Source organism: Sitophilus oryzae, unplaced genomic scaffold, assembly GCF_002938485.1.
Source record: "Sitophilus oryzae breed Bouriz unplaced genomic scaffold, Soryzae_2.0 scaffold_247_pilon_pilon, whole genome shotgun sequence".
Lineage (NCBI taxonomy): Eukaryota > Metazoa > Arthropoda > Insecta > Coleoptera > Curculionidae > Sitophilus > Sitophilus oryzae.
Genome location: NW_022146804.1, coordinates 168,042 through 181,502, shown reverse-complemented (window position 1 = coordinate 181,502; position 13,461 = coordinate 168,042). Strand labels below are relative to the sequence as shown.

The 13,461-nt window shown below is 32.6% G+C and overlaps 2 protein-coding genes across 2 annotated transcripts in view; one reads left to right on the top strand and one right to left on the bottom strand.

The window, feature by feature from the left end:
- LOC115884415 (protein Flattop homolog) overlaps positions 1–13,461 on the bottom strand; it is a 169,435-nt gene that overhangs the window by 127,165 nt on the left and 28,809 nt on the right. The window lies entirely within an intron of this gene.
- The window catches only part of LOC115884414 (out at first protein), a 241,385-nt gene that overhangs the window by 221,958 nt on the left and 5,966 nt on the right, over positions 1–13,461 (top strand). The window contains exons 2-3 of the mRNA XM_030902975.1: positions 2,450–2,628; positions 4,782–4,921. Of these exons, the coding sequence (XP_030758835.1) occupies positions 2,516–2,628; positions 4,782–4,921 (253 nt within the window). The 5' untranslated portion in view covers positions 2,450–2,515. The remainder of the gene's footprint in view (positions 1–2,449; positions 2,629–4,781; positions 4,922–13,461) is intronic.

Sequence of the window (13,461 nt, the reverse complement as noted above, 5' to 3'; positions counted from 1 at the left end):
TGTTGGTGATGGCTACAGAGCGGCAAAAGCAAAAGTGAGTTCACAGCGCAGAGAGCGAAACCTTGAAGCGATGTTGACAGCCCTCCACAGAAGCAGAGAAACGATAACAGGGTTGTTGACTAGAGAACGTAAAAATTACGCCAAGCGTCTCAAACAAATTATCAGGCCTGAACAATACGGAATCGGGTGACGATACGCCAGACATCATATATCATATATAAAAAAAAGAGTATATACAGAGTGTCCGTTTAAAAAAATGAAGAAAAATTATTTTATATTTTAGAAAGTTTAGCGTAAAATTTTGAACTTCCTGTAATATTTAAGATTACCATATTTATAGCATACAGATGCCCGACGCACTATTGCCGGACCCTGTACCTATAGAAGATTGTAAATGAAATATGTCTAGAATCTTCTGAAGAATTCAAAAACTGAATAGCATACAGAATGTTGCATTTAAAACAAGAATGTATTCGCCATTTTTACATGGCAATAACAACAACAATAGCAAGATATAAAAAATGAACGATACTAACTAGCCAAGCATCGCGTGCTCTTTAACTCTAACTTAAAATTACTTAATAATGATATAGTTGGAGAGTTGGGGCTTTTAAAGTCCATTTTTCGCGTGTTAACTCTAAGAGAATGAGTATAATTTAATAAATTACGTGGAGAAATAAAAAGACCGGCCACGTTTCAGACGTTTTGCAGTTTATTTTGACATTTCCGTGACCGTTGTTTTCCGAGCAAATTTGAGGAAAATATAGAGAAAACAAGGTGGAAAAGCAAATTACATATGCATGGCTTGATTGAGTCAGATCTGTTGAATTTGTTACGTTTATTTTTTTAATAAGTTACTGTATTTTAAGTAAATGTCTTTTTTTATTACCACGTTGCTAATATTGAAGAGAGAATCCTTTGATCATCAATTAAAAGACCATACCCTAATGTGATATAGCTAGAAAACTAAATACTCATCTTTTCCCAACTCAAGAAATTCTCAGACACAAAGACAAAAGAAATAAAAATGAACTTTCGACATCCTGTATCTCCGAAACGAAGCATTTTATGACATACATTTATACGAACTTTTTACTTATTTTTATCTGCAGAATATGCTACCGGAATTTTCCGATTACAATTCGGTTGAGTATAATAGACAGAAAAAGCTTGAAAAATGCTTGGTTTTCTTTTACATTAAACGTGAAACGTTAAAATAAGGTTAAAATATTCTGGTAAAACAATAAATATTATTACCTACTTTACATTAAAAAAATCGAAGAGGAAAAGATGCTTAGTACAATGAAGAAACTGAAGAAACCGAAAAGCGCCAGGTTTGGGTTTCCGAACAGACAATATTACAAATGAATTCTTGAAACATAGTGGTCCCGAGCTAGTAAAATATCTAAGATTGTTATTTAACAAGATTCTCGAAACATAAGAAACTCCTCAAGAGTGGCACAAAAGCGTCACAATTCCTATATTTAAAAAAAGGACAAAAAAACTTTAAACCCTCCTGTGTTACGCTGATGATGCCGCCATTATCGCGGAGACAGAGGACGATATGCAGATACGGCTTCATAAATTCGATCAAGTAAGCCGAGAATTAAATATGATTATCTCTCCAGAAAAAAAAACGAAATGCTTAACTTTCTCTAAAGAGCTGGTAAGATGCAAACTGGTAGTGGAAAACAAAATTATTGAGCAAGTATCACAGCTCAGAAACCTAGGAATAGATATGTCGTACTACCATGATCCAGAGAAAGGTTTGAGAAGCCAGATAAACAGAGCAACGGCAATGTCAGGATGTCTGAGGCAAATAATGTGGACAAACCCCTTCCCCATGCGAACAGAAAGCAAAATTAAAATTTATAAGACCTGCATCAGGCCAATAATAACATATGGCATAGAAATTCGAGAGGAAACAAACAAGACCAAGAGCATGTTAAGAGTTGAAAACTTCAAAACCATAATGAGCAAGACTAGAAGATGAGGATTAGAAACACAAATATCAGACAACAATGTGGAATATAGGATGTACTGAGATGGAGTAGGCAAAGAAAAAGACAATGGCTACCACGCATGGCTATTGAAGGGAAACCCATGGGTAAGAAACAGTCGGGAAGACCTCCAAAAAGATGGAAAGACAGTTGGCAGTCCATCTCCCAAGAACTCCTACAGAGGCAACCTTAAAATTAACAGATCGAAAGATCTCAAATAAGTAAAAGAAGAAGAAGAAGACATTCGCAGGTTATTTTCACAGCAAATATCTCTAATATAAGAAGAATTTTAGGTTGAAGTCACACATCAGTGGCTATTTTGCTTTAAAATAAACTACATATCAAAAATTAGCTTTTTTATTTTTTTCCTGTTTGATTACTCCTTGTCCTATTAGATGTATAATAATCGCTTCATTTAAGCTAATACGTTTTTTTTTATTTTGTTACAGGAAGTTCAGATTCTGAAGTCGTTGATACTGGGTGAGGAAGAGAGAGGCCAAAGCCAATACCAAGTGATGTGCTTTATCTTTCATTTTCCGAAAGACTCTTTTATATCATCTGACGCCATGTCGAAATTAAGACAGAAGAACCCCAGTACAGTGAGAACTCCAGAAGAGGATTTAGGGAGGTAAATACCTATTTTATTGTTTATTTTTAAAACTGAACTATCGAGAAAAAATCTAGATGATAAAATTATTTTTAAATTCCTTGTTGGGTTAAGATATTCTACACGGTCTTTCAAACTTTCACAAAAATATCAACATTTTGTTTTCCTTCGTGTAATTGACAGATTGGAACTTTCGTTTTTAATTTATATAGGAAGATACAGATGTTCTCTATGGGTATCTCGGAAACTACTGGAGATAGAGAGTTGGTTAAATAGGGAAAGAATTGAAGTTTTGTGGGGTCATAAATATGCGCCTTTCAGATTTTTGAAAAAGTTCATGGCTTACTAGATATTTAAAAAAACGAATTTTGGCTATTTTAAAAATCGCCCCTAATTCCATTATAATCTATTTTAGGGGAAAAGTTTTCGGATAAAAGTTGTAGATAATGACATCCCTAATGAGTTTGTGTTCTCCGATTTTTTCTAAAACCTGTCATTTTTGACATATGACACAAACATATGTTTTTTTAAATGGAAACCAGAGTTGGCCATGACTTCACAAAAAGAACCATTTTTTAAGCTTTTCAGCGATATAAGCTATAATATGTTTTTTTTCAAAAAATGACTGTGTTATAGCCAATTCTTATCTTTCTTGTGAATTAGTCACTTAGTTGGTATGGTATTCTTATTCTGTTATAATTTATAACTTATAAAAAGACAGAATATATTATTAAAAACGGTTCTTTACAATTTACATTACACAAAATAAAACTTAAAAAAATTATATCACTGCATATACTTTAAGTTATTTTCGAAAATGTTCAAAAAATCCGCCATTGTTTTGAGTACATAAATGCATATTTTTAAAACTGAATTACTACCTATTCTCACAGAACGACCGGTCGACTTTATTAAACTCCTCCAGTACCGCCTCTTCGAGTGACTTTCTTAATTCATAAGTTCTTTTGTAAACCTTGTTGTTAACCATACTGCATAAAAAATCTAAAATGGATAGGTCAGGTGATCGAGGAGGCTCATGAAATTGGTCCACCTCTTCCTATTCCTGGGTTTGCATAATTATGATATAAATAATTTTTAACATTTCTTGCATTATGGGAGGAAGGTGTCAAAATGAAAGCCATGTTGGAACCACTCTATTGATGCGAGTCTCTGAATTTAACTTTTCTAACATGTCTTGAAAACCGTTCTCTAAAAAACTTAAGTAACGTTTACCGGTCATCGTATCTTCGAAAATGTATGGCCAAGTAAAGTTGAACCAATAATCCTACACGCTTTTCTTCATTTGAAAAATTCATATTTACAATTTTAATTTACAAAGTTTGGATGTGACAGTTCTGAAAGCAACGACGATTGAACTTGTTTTCATGGCTAACCAAGTGAAATTGTTTAAAAATGTTAATAATTGGCTATAACTCAGTAAGTTTTCGAAAAAAATATATTATAGTTTATATCGCTGAAAAGCTTAAAAAATTGCGCGTTTTATGAAGTCATAGCCAACTATAGTTTTAATTAAAAAAAACATATGTTTGTGTCATATGTCAAAAATGCAAGGCTTTAGAGAAAAACGGAGGACACAATCTCATTAAGAATGTGTTTTTCTACAACTGTTATCTGAAAACTTTTTGTCTAAAATAGATTATAATGGAATTAGGGACGATTTTTAAAATAGCTGAAATTTGTTTTTTTCGAAATATCTAGTAAGCCATGAACTTTTTCAAAAATCTTAAAGGCGCATATTTATGACCACACAAAACTGCAATTCTTTCCCCATTTAACAGACCCTCTATCCCCAATAGTTTCCGAGATACCCATAGATTACATCGTAGAAAACTCACCCTGTATATTAAAAAGTCAAATAATTTAGCTACATACATGTTGCTTAAAAAATCATCAAAATCAGCCCACTAGAACAAAATATATTAATCTTTAAAATACATCAAAATTTTAAGGTGCCCTTTTTTCGTGCTTGTGAGGGTATTTATAATATGTACTTACAAATTTGTACAGAACCCTCGGTAGACCAACTGGGTTTATATTTGAGGTTATAAAAGAAAACCAAGTATTTTTCAAGTTTCTTATGCCTATTATATCGTAAAAAAATATATTAAATATAGAATACCTATCTAAGTCTAAACTTCTGATTATTATTCCAGGGTGAACCACACGATGGACTACGTCGTCGTCCTGAAACACGCGGACATCATCAGCCCGTTCATCAGGGACATTTGCGCGGAGGCCGGACAGGCCACCTACACCCGATACGAAGATATACTGAAATGGTCCAATATCCATGGTAAGTGTTATCGATGTTGGCCGAGGCCAAATTGAAATATTTTTCATCTGAATGGGGCCCAGGTCTGGCGTTAACGATGTCCTCGCCCGAAAAGATACGTTATTTATGGGGTTGTAATAGCCCCATTTGGTTTGAAAGTGGGGCGTGTAATGGTGGAGCAAGATAGCGAGATAGAAAAGTTTGAAATGATATATCGAACGCTACAATAAGTAGATATCGATGATAGTTATTGAGGGCAATTAGGAATATCGATAAAACTAAAACCATGTGCACTCCCCGGGAAAATCACAAAATTGCTATAAAAATCGGAGAATTATTGGAATATTTAGCGGAATTCGCATAATTTGCCATTCCTTACTGGCAGAGTCTATTTAAGAAATTATATGTAATTGTTATACCGCCATCTGTTACTGAAGAATCAAACGTAATGGAGAAAAAATAATTCTTTTTTAATAATTATAATTAATTACAGTTATATAGAGGGTGGGCCAAATTGGACGCTTTTAAAGGAAAACGGCCTTTTCTATAGGAGATAGACGAAAACTAATATCAGTGTCTGAGCTCAATTTTTATCAAAAACATGATTGTGAAAACCGCACGTCGATATCTGTTACCGTTTCGGAGTTACGGGGTGTTTTTCAAAAATGTGCATTTTTAACAAATCGCTGTAATTTTTTTGCTCTGGAAAATTTTGTATTTTTATGAAAACATTTCTAAAGCACCTTTTTACGTAGAATTTTATGGTTGAAGTATAATTCTATTAAAAATAATAATTTAAGAATTATCAACAGAAAAAAAGCTCGAAAGAAACTGTCATGGCTCAGAAATATACGGAACTGGACCGGCCTGGGAGTGGAGGGGCTGTTTCATGTAGCAGAAGATAGAGAACTCTTCCACGAAATAGTCATGGAGATCGCCAACGCCTGAAGACAGGCAAGGCACCGCAAGAAGAAGAACAGAAAATTCTATTTGTATATGGGACACCCTGTATATTTTTAATTTATTGAATATAATTTAAAATTACCAAAAATACAGCATACTTGCTATTTTGCTCATATTCCTCTTGTAGGCTTTGAACAGCGCCGGCTGTGATGCAAAAAATTCTAGCTGTGAGCAGCAATTAAGACGAAAATAATATTTGCAATTAGAGATGCATAATTTTATAACAATTTAAACTATATTTAACAAGAAATGTCTATACCTATGTGACGGATTCATCTCTCCAAAAAAAATCTTTATGGGTATTTCGCCACTGCACTGCAAGAAAAATCACAAAATAAAATAGTTATTTTTTGTAAACACTTCTGGGCGTTAAACCTTAACGGACGCTGCTTGTCAGAAGTTATGTTTACAGTTATAAAAATTTGCCTAACAAAAAAAAATGCTTAACGTTTCGGAAACTTTATCTCTTTCCGTCGTCGGAAGCAAAAAAATACAAAGAATAAAGAAAAACAGATACGTCTACAGAATGAAACGTCAACAGTTTCTTAAAAAACGTCAACGGTTGTTTTAAAAAGTAAAGTGTTCTCGAATAGTTTAATTTAAATATTTTAAATAGTTTTTTTCTTTATTCTTTGTATTTTTTTTGCTTCCCACGACGGAAAGAGATAAACTTTCCGAAACGTTAAGCATTTTTTTCTTTGTTAGGCAAATTTTTATAACTGTAAACATAACTTCTGACAAGCAGCGTCCGTTTAGGTTTAACGCAGAAGTGTTTACAAAAAATAACTGTTTTATTTTGGAGATTTTTCTTGCAGTGCAGTGGCGAAATACCCATAAAGAATTATATTTAACAACATCAACACATTTAAACTATATCTAAAAACAATAAATATTAATAGCAAACCAAAACATGAGATTTTGCTACAAACATGAGATTTTGCTTGTTGACTACGTCTTCTGTTATGGACAGACCGGACCGCATACGGGCAAATTAAAAATAAGAAGCTTATTCTTCCGCAAAGATAAAAATCCTAGGCACTAAGTCCGGTGGCCTCGACGGCCAACGCCAACGGCTGGGATCTTGGTTAGCTATTCAGTTGTTCTCGAAATTAGCGGCAAAAATTTGCTGATAACTACAGAGTTCTGAGACGGTGCCTCGTCTTGCTGAATAAATATGTTTTCAAGTTCCATTAGGGGCAGATCATCAATAAGAGGTCCAAAGCCTACTAGCACAGAATATCTAGCTACGCAACAGAAAAATACTCGAAATGAAAGAGCTAAAATTGCACAAATAGAATACTAGATGGCGCGACAATATCATAATCAGAATATAATTAGAAATTTTGAACTTTCGGTTTTGGATCGACGGCTCGTCGACGGCCTTATAGCTCGGCTAAATATGCACAGTTGCCAGATCCAAAAGACTTGAATTGGCATCCCATTCTTTTTATTGTGTATAATGCAGTATGTGTTTCTTTCTATTCTTCTTTTCTTGTCAGATACACTTATATTAATTATTCCTTTGGCTATTAAAACAGTTTTAAGTATATATTACATTTTTAATATACACTATACCTTATAATGTTAACTAAGAAAATGCCTTTAATTACCTTTAAAATTAATAATATACAGGGCAATTGATAGTGATATTTATTAATGCTGGAACGTTAGTAATGAAATATAAGTTTAATAATAATGGAAATAATTTATTAAAATGATGTACAAAAAATGTTAAGTGACTAAAAAATACTATAATAACAAATTTCTTTTGTTTGCCACGTTATTTATATAGACCTAGGTAGATTTTAAAAAGTGACACAGGTACAATTAATAATATATTAGTTCGGCATAAAAGTTGCTGTCACGACATCGAACAATAAATTCAAATTCGTAAAATAAATTAAAATTATTAATTAAACAAATCTTTATAAAGAAACGCAAGTATACCAAATTTGGGCCCAATCGAACTCCAGGAAATGATATCATAATAGTGTACTATATTATGGTACCACTCGATATACTTTAAGGTACCATAATATTGCAATGTCACCGAAGATCCGTAGTATACCAAATTTAAGAACAATCGAACGCCATGAAATGGTATCGTAATATGGTACTATATTAAGGTACCACTTTATATACATCATAGTACAATCATATTACAATGTAACCGAAGATACGTAGTATACCAAGTTTAAGCCCAATCGAACGCCAGGAAATGATATCGTAATATGGTACTATATTAAAGTACCACTTTATATGCATCATAGTACCATCATATTACAATGTCACCGAAGATACGTAGTATACCAAGTTTAAGCCCAATCGAACGCCATGTACGTCATATAGTACTATATTATGGTACCAGTTGATATGCTTGATGGTACCATAATAATGCCATGTCATCAAAAATACGCAAGTATATATGAAATACGAGCTCAATCGAACGCCAGGAAATGGTATTGAAATATGGTACTATATTCAGGTACCACTTTATATGCATCATAGTACCATCATATTACAATGTAACCGAAGATACGTAGTATAACAAGTTTAAGTCCAATCGAACGCCAGGAAATGGTATCGTAATATGGTACTATCTTATGGTACCTCTTATTATGCTCCATGGTACCATAATATTACAATATCACCCAAGATACGTTGTATCCCATATTTAAGCCCAATCGAACGCCATGTACATAATATGGTACTATATTATGGTACCAGATGATATGCATCATAGTACCATCATATTACAATATCACCGAAAATACGTAGTATACCAAGTTTAATCCCTATTGCCGATATGTACCTAATATTGCTATGTCATCAAATATGGTACTATAGAAGGTACCACTTTATATGCTCCATGGTACCATGATATTACAATGTCACTGAAGATATAGTATACCAAGTTTAAACCCAATCGAACGCCATGTATCGTAATATAGTACTATATTATGGTATCACTTGATATGCTTCTGAAAAAAACGGCGTCCAGTTGGAAGGAAAAGGACGATCGATGACATTTCCCTTATAAATTTACATATAAAATGACAGTGATATTCATTTCATAGCTATCGCTAACGCCGTTTTTTCCCGATTATACAATATGAACTTGGTATGAACACAATCAAACGTCAGGAAGTGGTATCATAATAGTAGAACAATACTTATTATATTGTCGCCGAATTACAATGAAAATTCAGGATTCAATTATACAATCAAACGTCAGGAAGTGATTGTAATTTAGCCATAAGATTTAATTCCAACTAACATGGCAAACTGAAAAAACAGCTCTGATCTATTTTAATATGTTTAAATGATGTAGCAAATTTGAAGGTAGGCTTTATCAGGAAGTATTACGATATGAATTACACAATGGCAACACTGCACAAAATTCTATTAAATTTTGGTTGTAGAAAACTGTTTTCTTTTAAATTTATTGCCCTCTATTATGTAGTAGCGAAACTACGACATAAAAATATCTGATTTGGAGACAGACTTTTAAAGCCTGTCTCCTTTTGCTACCTACAATTTTATACATGTAACGAGGCTTCTGTTGCGTAGCTAGATATTCAGTTCTACTAGTTAAAAGTGGTGAACTTTTAAAAAATTTGTATTTCGAAGAGGACTATTATAACAAAATTATCAATGGTGCTATATTTTTGGAAAGGTAATTTTAAGTTCTTTTCAGTTAATTAAAAATATACAGGGTGTCCCAAAATAAAAAATCAACTTTTCTGTTGATAATTCTTAAATTATTAATTAAAAAAATATATACTTAAACCATTGAATTCTACGTAAAAAGGTGCTTTGGAAATGTTTTCATAAAAATACAAAATTTTCCATAGCAAAAAAGTTAGAACGATTTGTTAAAAATGCACATTTTTGAATAACACGATGTCCGGTTTTTGATAAAAATTGACCCCAGACTTCAGTGTTTCCTTTTAAAAGCGTCCAATTTCATATCATTTCAAAAATACAAAATTTTGCATAGCAAAAAAGTTAGAGCGATTTGTTAAAAATGCACATTTTTGAATAACACGAACCAAATCAAAAACCGGACAGTTTTTGATAAAAATTGACCTCAGACTTCAGTGTTTCCTTTTAAAAGCGTCCAATTTCATATCATATTACTTATTATTTGGGTTATTTGCTCCCCAAACGACAAGCCCCCTCAAATTAAATTCAACCGGCACTGAGTCTTCTAAGGGAGTGCTCGCTCCAAAACCTTTTCACAAAACGATGTACGGTAAATTATGTAATTTGCTAAAAGAATGTCGGCAAATGGATTCGATTTGTCAAAGGGATGTTCCGTCTCCGAAGAAATGTCTTCGTCGCGAAATCTTATTCGTGCTACGGGACTTGTTTTCGCGCTACTGCCGTGCTCTGTTTTCGAAATTAGACAAATAACGGTTCTAGGGTGATAAAGTAATCTTGGCAACAACGGGAAAACAAATTGGTCATATTTCGGGCCGTTCCTAATGTATTCATCTTCGTAAACAATACGTTCTTTTTTGGAGAAAAAAACAAGGAGAATTTGTGTTCAGTTTTGGGTAAAAACAAGGAACATCGATCAATTTTTTTTAATACAATTAAAGACAGAAACCTGCCGTCCCATTAGGGTTCAGAACCGGGACTCGAAATTATTAATTGCCTGTTCTTCCGGTACTTTCAGGACTCGGCAATAATAATTAAAAACATATTTTTTGTTACGTGCGAAATACTTTTGATACTTTCTAGAGGTCGAAATCAAACTCTTCTAAACAAGTAGTGATGATATCTCTTACTGTCCCACTTCTGAAGTTATTTTGAAGTTTCTATAATGTTTATTAGCAATTATTGAAGTTTAAATATGTTATTTTATTATTTAGTATAATACTGCTGAATGTATTAGTTATATTCTTTCGTGTTATGTTTTTATAGGCATTTGCATCTTTAATTGAAATTGTTAAGTTTTTTTTCTAATTTAGTTAAGTTGGTTTTGAGGTTAGTTGATAGTTTGACGTAATTTTCAGGCTACCTATGCGTTTTCTTTTTCTTTTTCGCTTGTATTCATTATTTGTGTTCATGTTTACTTTCTCATTACTAATAATTTCATATTATTTTCATTTTAAACTCTATTTTTTATCGGTTTTACTTAAAAAATAGAGTTTAAAATGAAAATAATATGAAATTATTAGTCATGAGAAAGTAAACATGAACACAAATAATGAATACAAGCGAAAAAAAAAAGAAAACGCATAGGTAGCCTGAAAATTACATCAGTGTTGCCATTCTGTTCCCCAATAAGTAACCGTCCAGTTAACAATCTGTATATTAATTGAAACGTTGAAAAAAAAACACATTTAAGAATTCCAAACCTTACTGGCTTATAACCAACCAAACAACTGTATCAAATTTCAAAATTGGGGTCATTAAAAAAATAAAAATTCTAGAAAAAACTAAATTGACTGTTTAAAAAGGCGTCCATTTTCCTTAAAGAGACTTGATTTTTAAATTAAAAAAAAAGACGACGAGTCTTTTTCCTTTTTAATTTAAATTGACTGTTTCCTATTCTAAAAACTACAATGTTTTGTATTTTTCTTCCTTGCCTTCCATGAACTGTACGCCTCTGTTCCCCACATTCTTCTCTGTCTCAAATCGAACCGATTTTTTTCGAATTTTTCTCGGCGGAAAAACTAATAAGAAAATTCGCGTAACTGTCGCAGTGAAATCAATTTTCGTATATCGAATGATTTATGGACGTTCTTAGTCGTTACCCAGTTTTTTCCTTGATTCATTCTTTTTCGCCTTTTTTTTCGAAAAAGTGAGGAAAATGGAAATGGAACAATGTATTTTAAATTTGACTTTAACTTATCAACCAACTATCAACCTATTAACTATCAACCAACCTCGAAACCAACTTAACTAAATTAGAAAAAAAAAACTTAATTTTTTATCGGTTTTACTTCTCAAGAACTTGGAAGATTCCATCCGCAACCTGGAATGGAAATCTTGCAATGGTCTAAGACACTCGAAGAAGTTTCTGAGGGCTTATGATCAAGAAAAATCACAGATCTTCCTGGGTCTGGATCTGTAAGGTCGAAGTGATTAACCCCCTCCCACTCATTCTAAATTCTAAAAAAAATTCATAATACGAGAAGAAGACCAAAAGTCAAATCTTGTCTTATATTTTCACTTCTTGTCTTATTAACACAATTTTCTCATTAAAATAAATATTGATTTTAGGTATAGGAAGTTATTAATAATACAAGATTAAACAACTACACAGTACTTCACAGGAAGCTATCGATTGCGAACTAACTAAATCGTAACTAATTACTAATTTTGAAAAGTTCTTTTTAAGATCAAAAAAAGTAAAACTAAAACCTAAACTATAATTTGAGATTAAACGGGAAGTTCTAAATAATGTTGCCTATTCTAAACAAGAAAAATTTATTTATAAGTTTTATAACATCTCTAATTAAATTTGGACGAAAAGAATATTTCTGTTTGCTGTAGGTAATTTTCTCAGGGAAAATACGTAAATAAAAATGACTTTTAAGTCAAAAAAGTCAAAAGGACAAGTTATTCCAAAAGGACTGTCCTTTTCAAAAAGGACAGGTGGCAACCCTAGGTATTTCTGGAATGGAAATTTAATGGCAAATCTACAACTTTAGTTTGAAAATATGTTCCGGCCACCTATGTTTACAAAAATGTCTAAAATGTGCTTTACCATTGCTCATATTCTAAAAAAAATTGAAAGAAAAGTCACCAACCACAAACCTAATATAGAACTGTTTCGGAAGCCTGAGTCACCCTGTAAATATTCAAAAGTAACTGAAAGTTTATAGAGAAGTAACTGACAGTTTAAATTGAATATCGACGTTGGAGCGATTTTCGAAAACTATCTACTAACGTTTCAACATAAGTATATGTGGGATATTAATTATATTATTATATTAGACCTTATAACAAAACTCATCTAACGAAAAAGTGTTAATGTAGTATATTAATATGGAGTAAAAATTTTACTAATTACTTTACTTTTACTTTACTACTTAAATTCGTTCCAAAAAACGATACGCCACTGGCCATTAGAACAATCCAAATGTGCCTAGTTGCCGGGGTCGGAAATTTTAGACTTCCCTGTCTCTTCTGTCCTTGTTCGACACATTGGAATGTTTGATACACTACCAACGAGTATTTATGAATGAGATGTTCGGTCTATCTTTATAATGTCTTTGCAGGTAATAGATATCATCCACAGAGTCAAATCCCTCAAATAGCAATAGGCAGGACACCTGGCCAGAAAAACGGACAACAGATGGATTACAAAAATTACAGCATGGTACCTACGAGGAATTAAGAGACCTAGAAGAAGACCGAACCTGAGATGGGACCATGATATTAGGAAATTGACAGGGATATCTTGGGCTCGCATAGCCAACAATAGACAACCAATACTAACCCAACTACAAAGAGAGTATCTAAATATGCGAGGGAGGCTATACTATAATAATAAAAATAATTGGAAATGGTTGAATAAATTGTTGAATAAGCTGAAAATGATGATGATGATGATTAGTGATTAGCATATATTACTCAAAGAC